Here is a 17,119-nt window from a genome sequence, read left to right as displayed (position 1 = left end):
TAGAGAGGCAGAGGGGAAAGGTAGTAAAAGGGCAAAGGGAGCCATAAAAACCTGCTGTTCACCGCCACCGAGGGCTATGGTTTACTGCCTGCAGTTCGTAGGCGGGCCTGTGAGGGGAGCGAGGGTGCAGGCGGCCTTCACACCAGAACGGAGCCAAGATGTCCATAGGCTAATTCTGGCTGGATTTTGAGATGTCCCTGATATCGTCTGTCACAAGACTGAGACCCCCCGCCCTGGAACCTCCAAATAACTCCTGGTTTGGTATCATCCATCAACCCAAAGGCAGAAGTACTAAAAACTTGCAGGAAAGCAGCATGAGAGAGAATTTTGTCTCTAAGTCTCAAAACGATCTTGGAAACTAAAATTCCAAAGAAAGTGAATAAACCATATGCTAAGACAGAAAGCTGAAAAAACCATTGATCAAAACACAAATGCACTCAGAACAAAAAGCTGAAATAAGAAAATAGCTTAAAAAGATTTGCACATAAGTATGCCTAAGATGGGGCTTCCAGGGTAGTTCAGCTGGTAAAGAATTAGCCTGCAATGCAGGAGACCCCAGTTCGATTCCTGGGTTGGGAAGTTCCCCTGGAGAAGGGATAAGCTACCCACTCCAGCATTCATGGGCTTCCCTGGTGGCTCAGACAGTAAAGAATCTGCCTGCAATGTGGGAGACCTCAGTTTGATCCCTGGGTTGGGAAGATCCCCTGGAGGAGGGCATGGCAACCCACTCCAGTATTCTTGCCTGGAGAATCCCCATGGATAGAGGAGCCTGGCAGGCTCTGGTCCATGGGGTCGCAAAGAGTCAGACATGACTGAGCAACTAAGCACAGCACAGCAAAGCACAGCACATGCCTGAGAGAGGTTAAAAAAAAACCCATGGACTGTAGCCTACAAGGCTCCTCTGTCCATGGAATTTTCCAGGCAAGAGTACTGGAGTGGGTTGCCATTTCCTTCTCCAGGGGATCTTCCTGACCCAGGGACTGAACCCGGGTCTCCCGCATTGCAGGCAGACGCTTTATCATCTGAGCCACCAGGGAAGATCCCCATAAATTAAATAGGAAGCTATAAAACAAAGCAGACTTAAAAAGAGTAAGAGTCAGGACATACAAAAGAAACCAAAGGGAAAACTTAGAATGAAAAATATAGTTACTGGGATTAAAAATAGGATAGGATAGTTCCTCAAAAGATAAGATAAACTGAAAGCTAGACACATTTGAATAGAAAACTTGTAACTAGAAAATAGTCAGTCTTAAATAATTCATCCAGAATCTAGCACATAGATTCTGATACCAAATATAAAAGATCAATTATAATGTAGAAGGACTGAGGAGAAAAAAGAGGGGGAAATTGAAGAATATTTAAGGAAATACTGATAAAAACTTTCCATAACTGAAGAAAGACTTGAACCTTTAAAACAAAGTTCACTTTGAAACTGAGCAGGACAAATAAAATTATACCTATCTTTAGGCACATTGTAGTGGAAATGAACAGCAAGAATAAAGAGAAAATATCATAAAAGCTACCGAACAGAAATGACAGGTATAATAGAACAATTAGAGAATAGGCTTCTCATTAACAACAATACTTGCAAGTCAAGCTGGAAATCTATGTGCATGTAAGTTCATATTCAAGAGTGAGGGAAAAATAAAAATATTTTCAGATTTACAAAGGCTGAATTTATGATTCACAGACCCTTCCTGAAAGAAATATTAAAGTATATACGTTGAAAGAAGAAAAGTAATCACAGAGGGAATGCTTAAGATGTGTGAAATGACAGTGAACAAGTAAGTTGATAAAACATGTCAGTAAATTTAATTAATGACTTAAAAATAATCATTTTTTATAAACATGAGTGAAACTAAATCTGAAAACAACAATAAAATGGTGGGGGCTGTTCAAGGCATAGTGAGAGAATGTTATCTTCACCTTAGGAAGGAGAATAAGCAAAATCGAGAATTTTTGCTTAGAAAAATTTATACTTAAATATATTTTTAAAAGTTGATCAGTGACCTCCAAAAAATAAAAAAAAGATATGTCCAAATATAAAATAATAAAAATAAATTTCAATGAGTTAAACCCACCCAATAAAAGATATAGACTATCAAACTGGATTAAAATAAAAAACCATCCTTAATTTATGAAAGAAACCCTTAAAGTCAAGCTACACATAAAGGTTTAAAATAAAGATCTAAGAGAAATTCATCAGATTAATAGTAATCAAATTAAAATTTGGATAGTGGTAGCAATTTGTGAAGCAGAATTTAAGAGTGTTGTTAGAAATAAAGAGAAATATGTTGTTGTTGTTCAGCTGCTAAGTCGTGTCCAACTGTTTGTGACCCCATGGACTGCAGAATGCTATGCCTCTTTGTCCCTCAATATCTCCCAGAGTTTGCCTAAGTTCACGTCCACTGAATCAGTGATGCCACCCAACATCTCATCCTCTGACACCCTCTTCTCCTCCTGCCTTCAATCTTTCCCAGCATCAGGGTCTTCTCCATTGAGTCAGTTGTTTGCATCAGGTGGCCAAAGTATTGGGGCTTCAGCTTCAGCCTCAGTCTTTCCGACGAGTATTCAGGGTTGATTTCCTTTAGGATGGACTGGTGGTTAGGTTGTCTTGCTGTCCAAGGAACTCTCAAGAGTCTTCTCCAACACCACAGTTCAAAAGCATCAATTCTTTGGCGCTCTGCTTTCTTTATAGTCGAAGTCTCACACCTGTACACAACCACTGGAAATATCATATCTTAGACTATATGGACCTTTGTCAGCAAAGTGATGTTTTTGCTTTTCAATATGCTGTCTAGGCTTGTCATAGCTTTTCTTCCAAGAAGCAAGCATCTTCTAATTTCATGGCTGCAGTCACTGGGGTTCTCTGTTCTTCCCCTTTCATTTTTTGTGTTGGATTTCTACTATTATTATAATAAAGGAGTACAATAAGGCTGTATATTGTCACCCTGCTTATTTAATTTCTATGCAGAGTACATCATGCAAAATGCTGGGCCGGATGAGTTACAAGCTGAAATCAAGATTACTGGGAGAAATATTAATAACCTCAGATACAGATGATACCACTCTAATGGCAGAAACCTAAGAGAAACTAAAGAGCCTCTTGACGAAGGTGAAAGAGGAGCATGACAAAGCTGGCTTAAAACTCAGTCTTAAAAAAACTAAGACCATGGCATCTAGTCTCATCACTTTATGGCAAATAGAGGGGGAAGAAGTGGAAGCAGTGACAGATTTCCTCTTCTTGGGCTCTAAAATGACTGCGGATGGTGACTGCAGCCATGAAATAAGAAGACGCCTGCTCTTTGGAAGGAAAGCTATGACAAACCTGGACAGTGTGTTGAAAAGCAAAGATATCACTTTGCCGACAGAGGTCCATATAGTCAAAGCTATGATCTTTCCAGTAGGCCTGCACAGATATGAGAGTTTGACCATAAAGAAGGCAGAGCGCCAAAGAATTGATGCTTTTGAATTGTGGTGTTGGAGAAGATTCTTGAGAGATCAAACCAGTCAATCCTAGAGGAGATCAACCCTGAATATTTGTTGGAAGGACTGATGCTAAAGCTCACACCCCAATACTTTGGCTACCTGTTGCGAACAGTTGACTTATCGGAGAAGACCCTGATGCTGAGAAAGATTGAGGGCAGGAGAAGAGGGTGACAGAGGGTGAGATGGTGGGATGGCATCATCGATTCAATGGACATGAACTTGGGCAAACTCTGGGAGATACTGAAGGACAGACAGATTTGACGTGCTGCAGTCCATGGAGTCGAAAAGAGTTGGATACGACTTAGCAACTTAACAACAACAAATTTGATAAATATCTATTAAAAACCTACCAAAATCACATCTATTAATTTTTATTATTGTATAATAAAACTCATAAACATTGTATATAAAATTCATATACAAAATATATGCACAAATCAAAGAATAAATTCTTAGAGCTTAACATGATTGTTAAATAGACTTCTGCTCTTTGTCAGAGTCAATATGACCTGGAAATATGGGTATTTTATTCATAAAGCTTTAGAATAGTGTTTGCAGGCAGACAAGGTGTTTGATTTTCACAAAAACCAGGTAGTTCAAAACTAGTTTAAGGAAACATTTTCACTTTGCAATCTCAACATCATACACTTTCCATACAGTTTTCTCCTGGCAAATGGATTTTTCCAATTATTTAAAAAACTAATTATCACCTAGTTGAAAGACGTTATTATTTGTTTAAATCAACACTAAAAAGATCTTTTTGGAATGAAAGACATTACATGTAAAATTAATACAAGTGGCTTAGTTGGGAGATTTTTGCAACATCAAAAACTAGAGTCAAAAGATTATTATCTATAACATACAGGGAAATAATGTAAATTAACAAAAAAAAGGCAGGAAAGATAAAAAAATAGATAAATTATAAGAAAAGACAAGTCACAGAAACAGAATTGTTACTGAGTAAGCAAGAACAAGAAGAGATGCACAACCTCTCTGGTAATCAGAAAAATGCAAAGTGGATCATTTTATTATCATAAAATATGAAGTGTTTGTGAAGAGGTGAGGAAACAGAAAAACTCATGGACTTCCAGCAAGAGTTAAGACTGGTGCAGCTACTGTGGACAAAAATAGTGGTGTTTTAAGTGAAATTATACATATTCCCAAAGAAATGGAATTCCCACTCCTTTGTATAGAATGTAGATATAACTCTCGCATGAATCCATCATGGAAACTGAATAGGCTTGCTCATTGGAGCTTTGTTTGGGAAAACAAGGAGTTGGAAGCAACCTAGCTGTTCATTAATGGTGAAATGGATAAATAAAATGCATGCTAGTCTGGAATTAAAAGCAATTGCACTGTGGAAAGATTTTAAAAACACATTCTCAAGTGAGAAAAAGAAATAGATGAGATCTGTAAGACAATGCTGTGTTGTGCTTAGTCACTCAGTTGTATCTGACTCTTTGAGACCCCATGGACTGTAGCCTGCCAGGCTCCTCTGTCCATGGGGATTCTCCAGGCAAGAATACTGGAGTGGGTAGCCATCCCCTCCTCCAGGGGATCTTCCCAATCCAGGGATCAAACCCAGGTCTCTTGCATTACAGGCATATTCTTTACCATCTGAGCCACCAGGGAAGCCCTGATAAGACAATACTATTGTATAAATTTAAAGATACATGGTTTTTAGTTTGAAAAGATGTAAATACATCACGAGAGAGATAACAAACATATTCAAGTGGGGCTGTGAGGGGTGAGAGGGTGCAGCCAGGCTTCACACCAGAATGGAGCCAAGAAGTCCACAGGCTAATTCTGACTGGATTTGGGATGTCCCTGACATCATCTGTCACAAGACTGAGTGGAGACGGAGCCATGGGACTAGTGACTGGTAATGAAGAAAATTAAAATAAAACAAGAAAGTGACCATGAACCATCCCAAGGTGATAGCATTCTCTGGTTTGGAGAACAAAAGAACTTAGATTTCTGTGTCTGGAATTAAAAGAAAAGGGATTGTGTTTTGTCTGGTTTAGCTATCACCCTTCATTATCATTGAATTCTTTTATTAGTACTTTTAATTATACACTGTTTTGTCTTGACGTTTTAGGCAAACATTCAAGTTAATTGAGGTTAACTTTAACTTTGCCCACTCTTTTCATGTATAACTTACTTTTCCTATCTTATTAAAGTGTCTTGCACTTTCATAATGTTGTATTTTAAAATATTTACATCCTGAGAGAATAAAAATTCTGTGCCAAAGAACTGTCTTTCGTGCTCAACGTAGTCTATGATCACAGGCTACATAGGGGATGACAGAGTTTTAACTTATAACTAATTATAAGCACATTATAATGACAACACACAGTTCATATTGCTTGCCTATTAAATAAGTCTCTGGATCCTCACTAATAGAATTGCAGGATTGTAGGCTATTTGAGTCTGAAGATATTGTTTGATTTAGTTTATTCATTCATTTCACAGAGAGGGAAGCTTAAGGTCCAGAGAGGGTAAGTAACCTGCCTGACAACACACCTGGAGTTGTAGAGCTAAGACTAGACCCATGCAACACTCTTTATATTTATCCTCCTTGATCAGGCAGAAGTGCATGTATCATGAAGCCAATGAAGCTTAAGCTTCAGGGCCCCTAACTTGCAGAACCTTTTCCCACATGACTAGCAGTGCCGGGGCAATGTGTTAACAGGGTCACAAGTAAACTTTGCAAAAGCAAGAAGTCTGAAACTTAGTTATCTAAGACCACTGTCTCTTTCCATTCTGACTTCTCCATCACACCTCCCCCTTATGTTAGGGAACACTAGAGTGGCCAAGAACATTGTATATCTGTAAGTTCATATTATTTTTCTTAAAGAGTGCCCCCACAATACCTGGATCCACCCAACCTTCATTTCTGATACCATTAATGCCTGTTATTGAGTGTTTGTGACCATCCATGAACATCCTCCCCAATCCAGGAGTTTGGACATCACCAACAACTTAATTCTACCCTATGTTCTGCTCCTCTCGCATCCTGCCTCTCTCTGATGGAGTCACTGTATTAACTTTGTGTTTATTGTTCCCTTGTCTTTTTCTTTTGTTTTGTTTCATGTACTTTATATGCTTTACAATACACAATAATTTTGATTTGCAATGAACTTTGTGACAGGATCTTGTACTTTAGTCTTCACCCAGCATATTGTTGCAAGCAGCGGTGGTTCAATTATTTTCACTTCTGTTTAATGCTCTGTTGTACAAATGTATAAAAAGTAGTTTACTCATTCTTTTGTCAATGGCATTTGGGTTGTTTCACATGTTTTGCTGTTTTGAACAGTGCTGCTATAAACATTTTTGTACATATTTGTGGAAAACCACATGCAAGAGTTTCCCTGGGGTATACATCTAGGAATAGAAACTAGTTCATAGAATTTAGGAATGTTTAAGTTTATGATATAATGTTTTACCATTTTTCAAAATATTTGGCCAAGATATAATGTATGAGAGATGTGTTATGCAAGAGATTCATTGTTTCACCTTTTTCTCAACACTTGGTATTGTCAGGCTTCCTACTTTTCACAATCTTATTGTTATAAAATGGAATCTCCTTGCCGTTTTCCCATTTCTTCAGTTCAGTTCAGTCGCTCAGTTGTGTCCGACTCTTTGTGATCCCATGGACTGCAGTACACCAGGTTCCCTGTCCATCACCAACTCCTGGAGCTTACTCAGACTCATGTCCATCGAGTCGGTGATGCCATCCAACCATCTCATCCTCTGTCATCCCCTTCTCCTCCTGCCTTCAATCTTTCCCAGCATCAGGGTCTTTTCCAATGAATCAGTTCTTCACATCAGGTGGCCAAAGTATTGGAGTTTCAGCTTCTGCATCAGTCCTTCCAATGAATATTCAGGACTGATTTCCTTAAGGATTGACAGGTTTGATCTCCTTGCAGTCCAAGGGACTCTCAAGAGTCTTCTTCAACACCACAGTTCAAAAGCATCAATTCTTCGGTGCTCAGCTTTCTTTATAGTCCAACTCTCACATCCATACATGACTACTGGAAAAACCGTAGCTTTGACTAGACGGACCTTTGCTGGCAAAGTAACATCTCTACTTTTTAATATGCTGTGTAGGTTGGTCATAGCTTTTCTTCCAAGGAGAAAGTGTCTTTTAATTTCATGGCTGCAGTCACCATCTGCAGTGATTTTGGAGCCCAAAGATAAAGTCTGTCCCATTTCTTGATTACTAGTGAAGTTGAGCATCTCTTCATGTCATTTTCAAATCTTACAACAACCTTGTAAGTTAGGGATAATCATCATGACATCATAGAGAAAACCTGACACAGAGAGGTTATACTTAACCTCTCTTAACCTTATACCCATCCAAGGTCACCCAGCTACTAAGTGGTGGTTCAAGGATTCAAACCCAGGTCTGCCTAATCAAAACCCTCATGCTTATCAATCCGATTGTATTAACCACCCTATTTCTTTCCTACAGATTGTGAGGAGTAAGAATCTTGGAGAAGTTGCTGTTCTAGGTCTCATAAGATTGAGTACCCAATCACTGAAAAGGCTTTCTTTCTCAAAGTCTGAATTAGTAGCCATTGATCCACCAAAGCTAATGTCTCTGTGCCCTTTCGGTATTAGCATTTATCAGAACAAGTCTTTGCAGGCATGGAATGACCTATTCTATCTAGCCCTTTGGGTTTCTGAAGCAGATATATTATTCTGTTTGCTTGGTGATGAACTTTTAGAATAATACTTAAATCATTCCATAAATACAGTGTGAGGGTTAGGAACCAGGAAACAGAGCTGAGAAAAAGTTGGCTTTTAATTTTTGCCATGTAAACTATTACTCTGGCAGGAAAGAGGGGATATCGTATTTTATAGAGTTGTCCATTACAAAGATGTCCGGAATATGCAATTAACCTACAAATTAACAAATTAGTAGGTTTTTGTTGTTGTTGTTTTTTTAATCAGGACCTCTTCTGCCCTGAGCTCCAGTTACCTCACATAGGCCAAGGAGTGATCTGACCAAGGAGGGTGGTATTGGCTCCAAGTGTTTAATTCCTGGGCTGCTGCCAATGAGCCCAACTCCTGGCCCTCTATGAGACACCCTGAAAGGGAGCTGTCATGGGACAGCCAATCCTTATCTATGTCCTTGCCTCAGGGACATAGGAGTAGAACAAACACATACTTACAAATGCCTACCTTGGCACTGATTTTTTTTTTTTTTTTGATGTGGACCATTTTAGAAGTCTTTATTGAATTTGCTACAATATTCTATCTGTTTTATGTTTTGGTTTTTTGGCTGTGAGGCATGTAGGATCTTAGCTTCCAGACCAGGGATCGAACCCACACCCCCTGCACTGGAGGTGAAGTCTTAACCACTAGACTGCCAGGGAAGTCCCTGGGCACTGATTTTTGGAGAGGAAAAAACAACCATAGCAACCTTGAAATTTTAGATGCAAAAAAATCGTAGCTTTAAGATGTCTAGCATCTCTTTAGTTCACCCAGCTGATTTCAGCAACAAAACAAGAGATAAAGAATGGGGCCCTTTGCAGGAATTTTGAAAATAATGCTATCTATATCTTCACCTTGGAATTTCCAGGTAGAGGTGATCACGGGGTTCTTGTGATCTGGGTCCTTTCTACTTCCATATGAATTTTAGAATTGCCTGATCAATTTCTTCAAAAGAGGCAGCTGAAATTTTGATAGGGAATGTGGTGAATCTGTAGATCAATTTGGGGAGTGTTGTCATCTTAACAATATTAAATCTTGTAATTCATGAACATGATTATTTCCTTTTATTTAGGTCTTCTTTAAATTATTCAATGATGTTTTGTAGTTTTTAGTGTGCAGCAGGTCTTGTATTTCTTTTGTCAAATTTATTCTTAAGTATTTTTTTGACAGTATTGTAAATGAAATTGCTTTTTAAATTTCATTTTTTGATTGTTCATTGCTAGTTATATAAAAATACAACTGATATTTGTATATTGCTTTTCTATTCAGCAACCATGCTGAACTTATTTTTTAGTTCTAACAGTTTTTTGTGGGTTCCTTAGGATTTTCAATATACAAAATCATGTCATCTACTAAGAGAGACAGTTTTACGTCTTTGTAATCTTGATGCCTTTTATTTATTTTCCTTGCCTAACTGCCCTGGCTGAGACCTCCAGCACAAGGTTGACTGGAAGTGGGGAGAGCAAATCCTTGCATTGTTCTTGATCTTAAGGAGAAATTGTTCAATCTTTCACTATTAAGTATGATATAACTTTCATGTTTTTGTAAATGCCCTTCAATAGCTTGAGGAAACTATTTTCTGCTAGTTTTCTGAGCATTTTTATTATGAAAGTGCTGGCTTTTGTCAAATGCTTCATCAGCATCTATTGAGATGATCATGTGGTTACATGCTTCATTCTATCGATATAATCTATTAAATTGATTTTCACATGTTAAACCAAGCTTTTACCCCTGCTATAGATTACACTTGGTCATGATATATAATCCTTTTAATATGTTGCTGGATTTAGTTTGCTAGTATTTTGTGGAGATTTTTACATCTATTGCATTTCGGATATTGGCCTGTAGTTTTCTTTTATTCTGATACTATTTGTCCAATACTGATATCAAAGTCTCATAGAATGAGTTGTGAAGTATTTCCTCTTCTATTCTGTTAAAAAATTGGTGAAGGATTGGCTTGAATTTTTCTTTAAATGTTTGGTAGTATTCACCAGTGAAAACATTTGAGCTTGAGATTTTCTTTCTAAAAAGTTTATGATTACTATTTCAATCTCTTCACTTGTTAAAAGTCTACTAAAATTTTCCCTTGCTTCTGGAGTCAGTTTTGGTAATTTGTATCTTTCTAGAATTTGTCCATTTTATCTAGACCATCTAATATGTTGGCATATAATATCTCATGTGAAAGTGTTAGTCACTTAGTTATGTCTCTTTGCGACCCCATGGACTGTAGCCCTCCAGGTACCCCCATCCATGGAATTCTCCAGGCAAGAATACTGGAGTGGGTAGCCATTCCCTTCTCCAGGGGATCTTCCCCACCCAGGGATTGAACCTGCAGGCAGATTCTTTACTATATGGGTCACCAGGAAGCCCTATAATATCTCATAGAATTCCCTTATGATCCTTTTTACTCCTGCAAAGTTGGTAATAAAGTCTCCTCTTTCATTCCTGATTTTAGTTGAGTGTTCTTTTCTCAGTCAGCATAGCTAAAAGTTTGTCAATTTTTGTTGATCTTTGCCAATAATCTACATTTGGTTTCATCAATTTTCTTTACTGCTCTTCTGTTTTGTTTATTCCTGCTCTAATCTTCATTATTTCCTTCCTTCTGCTTGCTTTGGTTTAGTTTGCTATTCTTTTGCTAATTTCCTAAGATTGAATATTAGATCACTGAGATCTTTCCTTTCCTCTTGAGTACTACTTTAGCTACATCTCATATGTTTTGATATGTTGTATTTTCATTTATTTTCTAATTTCCATTATGATTTTTTTCCTTGACTATTGGTTATTTAGGAGTACACTGTTCAATTTCCACATATTTGTGAATCTCCTAAGTTTCCTTCTATTATTGATTTCTAATTTTTTTTCATTGTGGTTGATTAATACACTTTGTATGACTTCCAATTCTTTTACATGTGTGGAAATGTGTTTTTGCAGTCCAGTGTATGGCCTATCTTAAATGTTCCATGTGCACTTGACATGGATGTGTATTTTGCTCTCTTTGGGTAGAGTGTTCTATAGATGTATGATATATCTAGCTGGTTTACAATGTTGTTCAAGCCTTTTATGCAAGAGTGATTTTTCAGAGGTCCTTACGCCACCAACTCTGGAAGTAATTTTCCACTACAGTTACTTATCAGAAAATAGGTTTAGGATGATGCTCTCAAACAATCTTCTTTAGGTTGACAACATCAGTATTAATAAAACAACTTACTTAGCTTGTATTTGTCGGCTGAAGCTATAATCTTGTCTTTGGTTACTTCTACAAAATGATGTGATTTGAAAATACTAGTGAAAAAGTTTTTTTGGGGGCAATCTTTCAAACTATACTTAAGAAGTCAAATTATTTTCCTGGTAGTACTTACTACCAAAGGTTATGATTGAGTCTTTGAAAAAACCATGAAGATAACAAAGTAATAAGAAAACATAAGAAGCTGAATTTTGGGATTTTGTTGTCCAGGGGATGTCTGGCAATTTCTGCAGAGATTTTTGTATGTCTTCATTGGATGGTACTACCAGTATCTAGTGGGTCGAGGCTAGGGATGATGCTAAATATCCTATAATGCACAGGACAGGCCCCACAAGAGAAAGAGATTTGGTCAGGCATGCCAATGGTACTAAGACTGAGAAACCTTGCTCACAGATTAAATCCAATTTATTGAGATCAAAACAGAGGAATTATTTAAATTATATTACTATAAACATCATACCTTTTTTTCATCAAGCACATTTTAAGTGCCTTGATTTTGTTTTATGGAGGAAAGGACACCAGAGACATAAGCTAGAATTACATTTTTTAAAGTTAATAGATAACAAACTTGAACTTCAGGATGTATTACTGAAATCAACATAAGAGATTAGCATAAGATAAATAGCACTAATGTAAATCACCGTTTGATAGGAAGTAATTTAGTTCTTTCACACAGAGATTAATCATGGAGAGGTAGCATTTCCTTAAGGACTGAAAGGAACTAGAAAACTGATCAGCTCTTTCTCTGCAAGTACTTAGAATACCTTTAATAAAGTAATTTTGTTTTAGGTTTCATAGACTTGGTAAAGGTATTTAGGATTTTAGATTTTTTAAAAAAATATATATATATGTATGTATTTTCCTGGTAGCTATGTACAGCACGTGGGATCTTAGTTCCCCCACCAAGGACTGAACCCACACTTCCTGCAGTGAAAGCCTGGAATCTTAACCACTGGACCACCAGGGAAGTCCCCTAGGATTTTAGAATTTTTTTGTCTAATAGGTAGCTCTCATTTTCTAGAATCCATTGGTATATATGCTCCATGAGGGCAAAGATTGTTTAGTATTGTATCAGGTATTCTGCTTTCTAGTTCTTTCTTGTGATCTAGAATAGGAATCAGCAAACCTTTTCTATAAATGGTAAGATAAGAGATATCTTTACCCTTGCAGAATATATAATTCATATTACAACTGCCCAGGTAGGGTCTTCAGTTGGTCTTGTAATTGGTTGTTGTTTATTTATATGAAAACTACTGCTGTCTATATTTGATTTTACCACCAGAAATGTACTAAAATTCCAGATCATTTGTAACAGATTTTTAGTTCATGCTGTTGGGTTTTCTAGCAATAATGTGTATTATCATATATACAATAAATATATAAAATTATACATATAATTTTATCCATGAGAAATAATAACTTTACCTCATCTTTCCCAATTTTTATGCCTTTTGATTTCTCTAGTCTAATTGTTTTGGCTAAAAATTTTAAAATAATAACAACAATGGTAACAAAAACTATCCTTTGTCCTGATTTTAGTGGGAAAACTTCTACCAATTTTCCATAAATCATAATAGTGACTTTTTTGTTAAATTTCATCATGGTAAGAAAGTAAATTAATCAATTCCTATTTTATTAATAGTTCATTTAAAATTGTGAATATGTTTTGTTTATCAAATGCATTCTCTATTAAAAAAGTATTATGTCATTTTCTTTTGATTTGTTAACCTGCCAATCTCCAGCTTACTTAATCTTTCAAACAGATTTTTACACTCCTACAATTATAAGGTAGAGTCAAATATCATAATGTCTAAGGACCTAGCTTCCAGCCCTCACTGTTGTCTAGTTCCAGTCACAGTTCTAGCCATCAGCTTAAACAAGATGCCCATGGCCTCTTCCACAGGTTAGATCCTCTTGGACAGAGAGTTACCTGAGAGAGACTCCCAGCGTCCTTTTGTCTTTATTTATCATCCTCTGGAATTATATTCTTTAACATCCACAATCCCAAGGCTATTGCCAGCCTTCCATACTTTCATCCACTCATTTCATGGTAGGAAATTCTTATCCAAGAGTATTTACTCCTACTTTCGCAAGCAGGGTATTTGTGGTGTGTTTGTATTGTGTTTTCCATTATTTCTTTCCCCAGCACTTCCAGGCTGGGGTTGGCCACGAGGGAAAGCCCCATGAGATTAAGAAATTAAGAAGTTAGGCAGCACAGGGCAGCAAAGGAGACACAGACATAAAGAACAGACTTTTGCAATGAACATTTATAATAGCTAGGACACGGAAGCACCCTAGAGGTCCTTCAGCAGAGGAATGGATCAGGAAGTGGTGGTACATGTACACAATGGAATATTACTCAGCTATAAAAACGAACACATTAAGAAAAAAATGAACACATTTGAATAAATTCTAATGAGGTGGATCAAACTGGAGCCTATTGTACAGAGTGAAGTAAGTCAGAAGGAGAAACACAAATACTGTATATTAACATATATATATGGAATTTAGAAAGGTGGTAATGACGATCCTATATGCAGGGCAGCAAAAGAGACAGAGACTTAAAGAACAGACTTTTGGACTCTCTTGGAGAAGGCGATGGTGGGATGATTTGAGAGAATAGCACTGAAACATGTATATTACCATATGTAAAATAGATCACCAGTGCAAGTTTGGTGCATGAAGCAGGGCACTCAAAACTGATGCTCTGGGACAACCGGGAGGAATAGGGTGGGAAGGAAGGTGGGCTGGGGGGTTCAGGATGGCGGGACACATGTGTACCTGTTGCTGATTCATGTCTATGTATGGCAAAAACCATCACAATATTGTAAAGTAGTTATCCTCCAACTGAAATAAATACATAAATTATACATAAAAATAACAACAGACTTTTGGACCCCAGCGGTCCGGCCCAGCCCGCGACGGCTCTGCGCATTAGTCAGTCAGGGGGTGGCTGCTCAGAGCCACCACCTGGTGATGGGGTGTGGGGGAAGGGGGTGGGGGAGGAGAGGGCCGGCGTGGGGGGAGGGGCGGCGTGGCGGGGGAAGGGGCAGCGTGGGGGGGGAGGGGTGGCCGAGCCTGCCGGGAGAGACGGAAGTGGTTGCGGGGCAACCCCGACGGCAGTTGCCGGCACAGGAAGCGGAAGCCGCCTGTGATTTTCAGCCATGGACCGGTTTCGCAGCGAGCAGAGGCAGAAGGCCGTGTCCGGCTACCTCAAACGCCGGCAGCACCGGGGCGGCGACGGCCCACCGAAGCAAGGCCTGCGACTGTCACAGAGCGTCCAGGATTTGGCTACCAGCCTCGCAGTCCAGTCAGAATCTGGCTGTGCCAACACAGTGTCTGCAGCCCCTTGCCAGGCAGACCCCCAGCAATACGAAGTACAGTTCGGACGGCTGCGGGATTTTCTCATGGGCTCTGACTCCCAGCACAGCCACGAAGTGATGCCTCTCCTCTACCCTCTCTTTGTCTACCTCCATCTCGACCTGGTCCAGAACAGTCCAAAGAGCACAGTGGAAAGCTTTTACAGCCGCTTCCATGGAATGTTTCTCCAGAACGACAGCCAGAAGGACGTCATTGAGCAGCTCCAGACCGCCCAGACCATCCAGGACATCCTGTCTAACTTTCGGCTGCGGGCCTTCCTGGACAACAAGTACGTGGTTCGTCTGCCAGAAGATGGCTACAACTACCTTCTCCGCTACCTCCAGAGTGACAACAACACCGCGCTGTGCAGAGTCCTCACCTGGCACATCCACCTGGACGTGCAGCCCGCCGAGAGGATGGACTACCAGCTCTATGCCAGCGGGGGCTCCTCCAGCGGCGAGGGCACCTCCTCCAGAGGCGAGGGCAGCTCCTCCAGTGCCGAGGGCGCCTCCTCCAGCGGTGAGGGCGCCTCCTCCGGAGGCAAGGGCGGTGGCCTGAAGCCCACCGACCTGCCCATGTACATCCTGCAGAACGAGGAGGAGCTGGACATCCTTCAGGAGAGCATCAAGTGTGTCCAGGATGGCCCTCCATCCCTCACCACCATCTACTCCTACGCCTTCTACAACACTGAGCAGCAGCTGAACACGGCGGAGGTCTCCCCGGACTGCAAGCTGCTCGCTGCGGGCTTCGACAACTCCTGTATAAAATTGTGGAGTCTGACTTCCAAGTTTAAATCCAAGCCCCATCAAGGAGACGTGTCCCGCATCCACTTGGCTTATGATATTCTCGAGGACGACGAGGAGGACACGACAGCCAAGGAAATGAAGGTTCTGCGGGGACACTGCGGGCCGGTGTACGCCACCAGGTTCCTCCCGGACAGCTCGGGGCTGCTCTCCTGCTCTGAAGACACGTCCATCAGGTACTGGGACCTGGAGAGCTTCACTAACACCGTGCTATACCAGGGCCATGCCTACCCCGTGTGGGACCTGGACATCAGCCCGCACACCCTGTTCTTTGCCAGTGCGTCCTACGACCGCACGGCGCGGCTGTGGTCATTTGATCGCACGCACCCAGTGCGAATCTATGCCGGGCACCTGGCAGATGTGGACTGTGTCAAGTTCCACCCCAATTCAAACTATTTAGCCACGGGCTCGACAGACAAGACGGTGCGGCTGTGGAGTGCCCAGCAGGGGAACTCGCTGAGACTCTTCACGGGCCACTGCGGCTCCGTGCGTTGTCTGGCCTTTTCCCCCGATGGTCAGTACCTGGTGTCGGCGGGCGACGGCAAGCTGCTGAAGCTGTGGGACCTGACGTCTGGGACCCTCTACAAAGACCTACGGGGCCACACGAATGACATCACCAGCGTCACCTTCAGCCCGGACAGCAGCCTGATCGCGTCAGCATCCATGGATAACTCCGTGCGTATCTGGAACATCAAAAGCAAGCACAGCAGCACGCCTGCCGATGGCTCGTCCAGTGAGCTCCTGGGCGTCTACAGCAGCCAGATGAGCACTGTGCTGAGTGTGCAGTTCATGGCCTGCAACCGCCTGCTGGTGACCGGAATCACAGAAGAAAATCGGGAACACTGATTTGTATCTTTGAGGTAAGGAACTGGGCAGTGCGAAGGGTTCCATACAGCAAGTCTTAGACAGATGGTATCACTAACTGTAAGACTCCCCTTGTCCCCCCTTGCCCCGCAGATGTCCCGAGGCCACCACCCTCCATTCAGCCCCCAGGTGTGGAAGGACAGGGGAAGCAGGGTGGTAACAGGGAACAAACGGGAGATCAGAAATTCCGGAGATGCCGCTGTGTCCTCCAGCGGCCCCTTCCTGTCTTTGGCGCCAAGGTGTCCTCGCCTTGCTAGGGCTGCGCTTGGCTGGAGGATGTTTGCCAGATTCTCTCGCCAGGAGCAGTGCTGCAGGGTTACTGGGCGGAAGGGACTCCATCCTGGTAGGAATGCAGGGGTGGGATGTAGGAAGGGGGCAGGGTCATCCTCGCAAATGCCTTTCCTTTTCCCTGATTACAGAGAACCAGGGTATTTTTTTTTTTTATGATTACTGTTATAATTATTCTTGAGAAGAAACCTAGCATTGGCAGAGGGGGCCTTTGCTGCTCTCATCTTTCCGGTTTTACTCCTGTCACTGGCTGTGATACTTGGAATTTAGAGGTGCAGGGAAGTCACAGAACTTGGTCGCATAGTGTATTAGGAGAAAGGGAAAATTTCTGGGTGACAGATGGATCACTCCG

At 40.8% G+C, this 17,119-nt stretch overlaps 1 protein-coding gene across 2 annotated transcripts; it reads left to right on the top strand.

The window, feature by feature from the left end:
* The first annotated feature begins 4,959 nt into the window (after positions 1 to 4,959).
* Positions 4,960 to 16,461, top strand: LOC129534969 (TAF5-like RNA polymerase II p300/CBP-associated factor-associated factor 65 kDa subunit 5L). 2 transcript variants are annotated; one of them, XM_055393502.2, is made up of 3 exons: positions 4,960 to 5,005; positions 14,615 to 15,268; positions 15,353 to 16,461. In XM_055393502.2, the coding sequence occupies exons 1-3, from the start codon at positions 4,960 to 4,962 to the stop codon at positions 16,459 to 16,461; spliced, it is 1,809 nt and encodes a 602-aa protein (XP_055249477.2). The 2 variants fall into 2 exon arrangements, with proteins under 2 accessions (XP_055249477.2, XP_088690142.1); XM_088834016.1 differs by lacking the exon at positions 4,960 to 5,005 and having other exon boundaries at positions 14,617 to 16,461.
* The last annotated feature ends 658 nt before the right edge of the window (positions 16,462 to 17,119 follow it).

This window comes from Moschus berezovskii, chromosome X (genome assembly GCF_049115385.1).
Source record: "Moschus berezovskii isolate FMDL1 chromosome X, NW_MosBer_1.0, whole genome shotgun sequence".
Lineage (NCBI taxonomy): Eukaryota > Metazoa > Chordata > Mammalia > Artiodactyla > Moschidae > Moschus > Moschus berezovskii.
Note: the sequence above shows the minus strand (reverse complement) of the source record. Positions and strands in the feature narration are given on the sequence as shown.

Excerpts from the sequence above, each read along its gene's own strand:
- LOC129534969 (XM_088834016.1), top strand. The coding sequence starts at position 14,617 with ATGGACCGGTTTCGCAGCGAGCAGAGGCAGAAGGCCGTGTCCGGCTAC.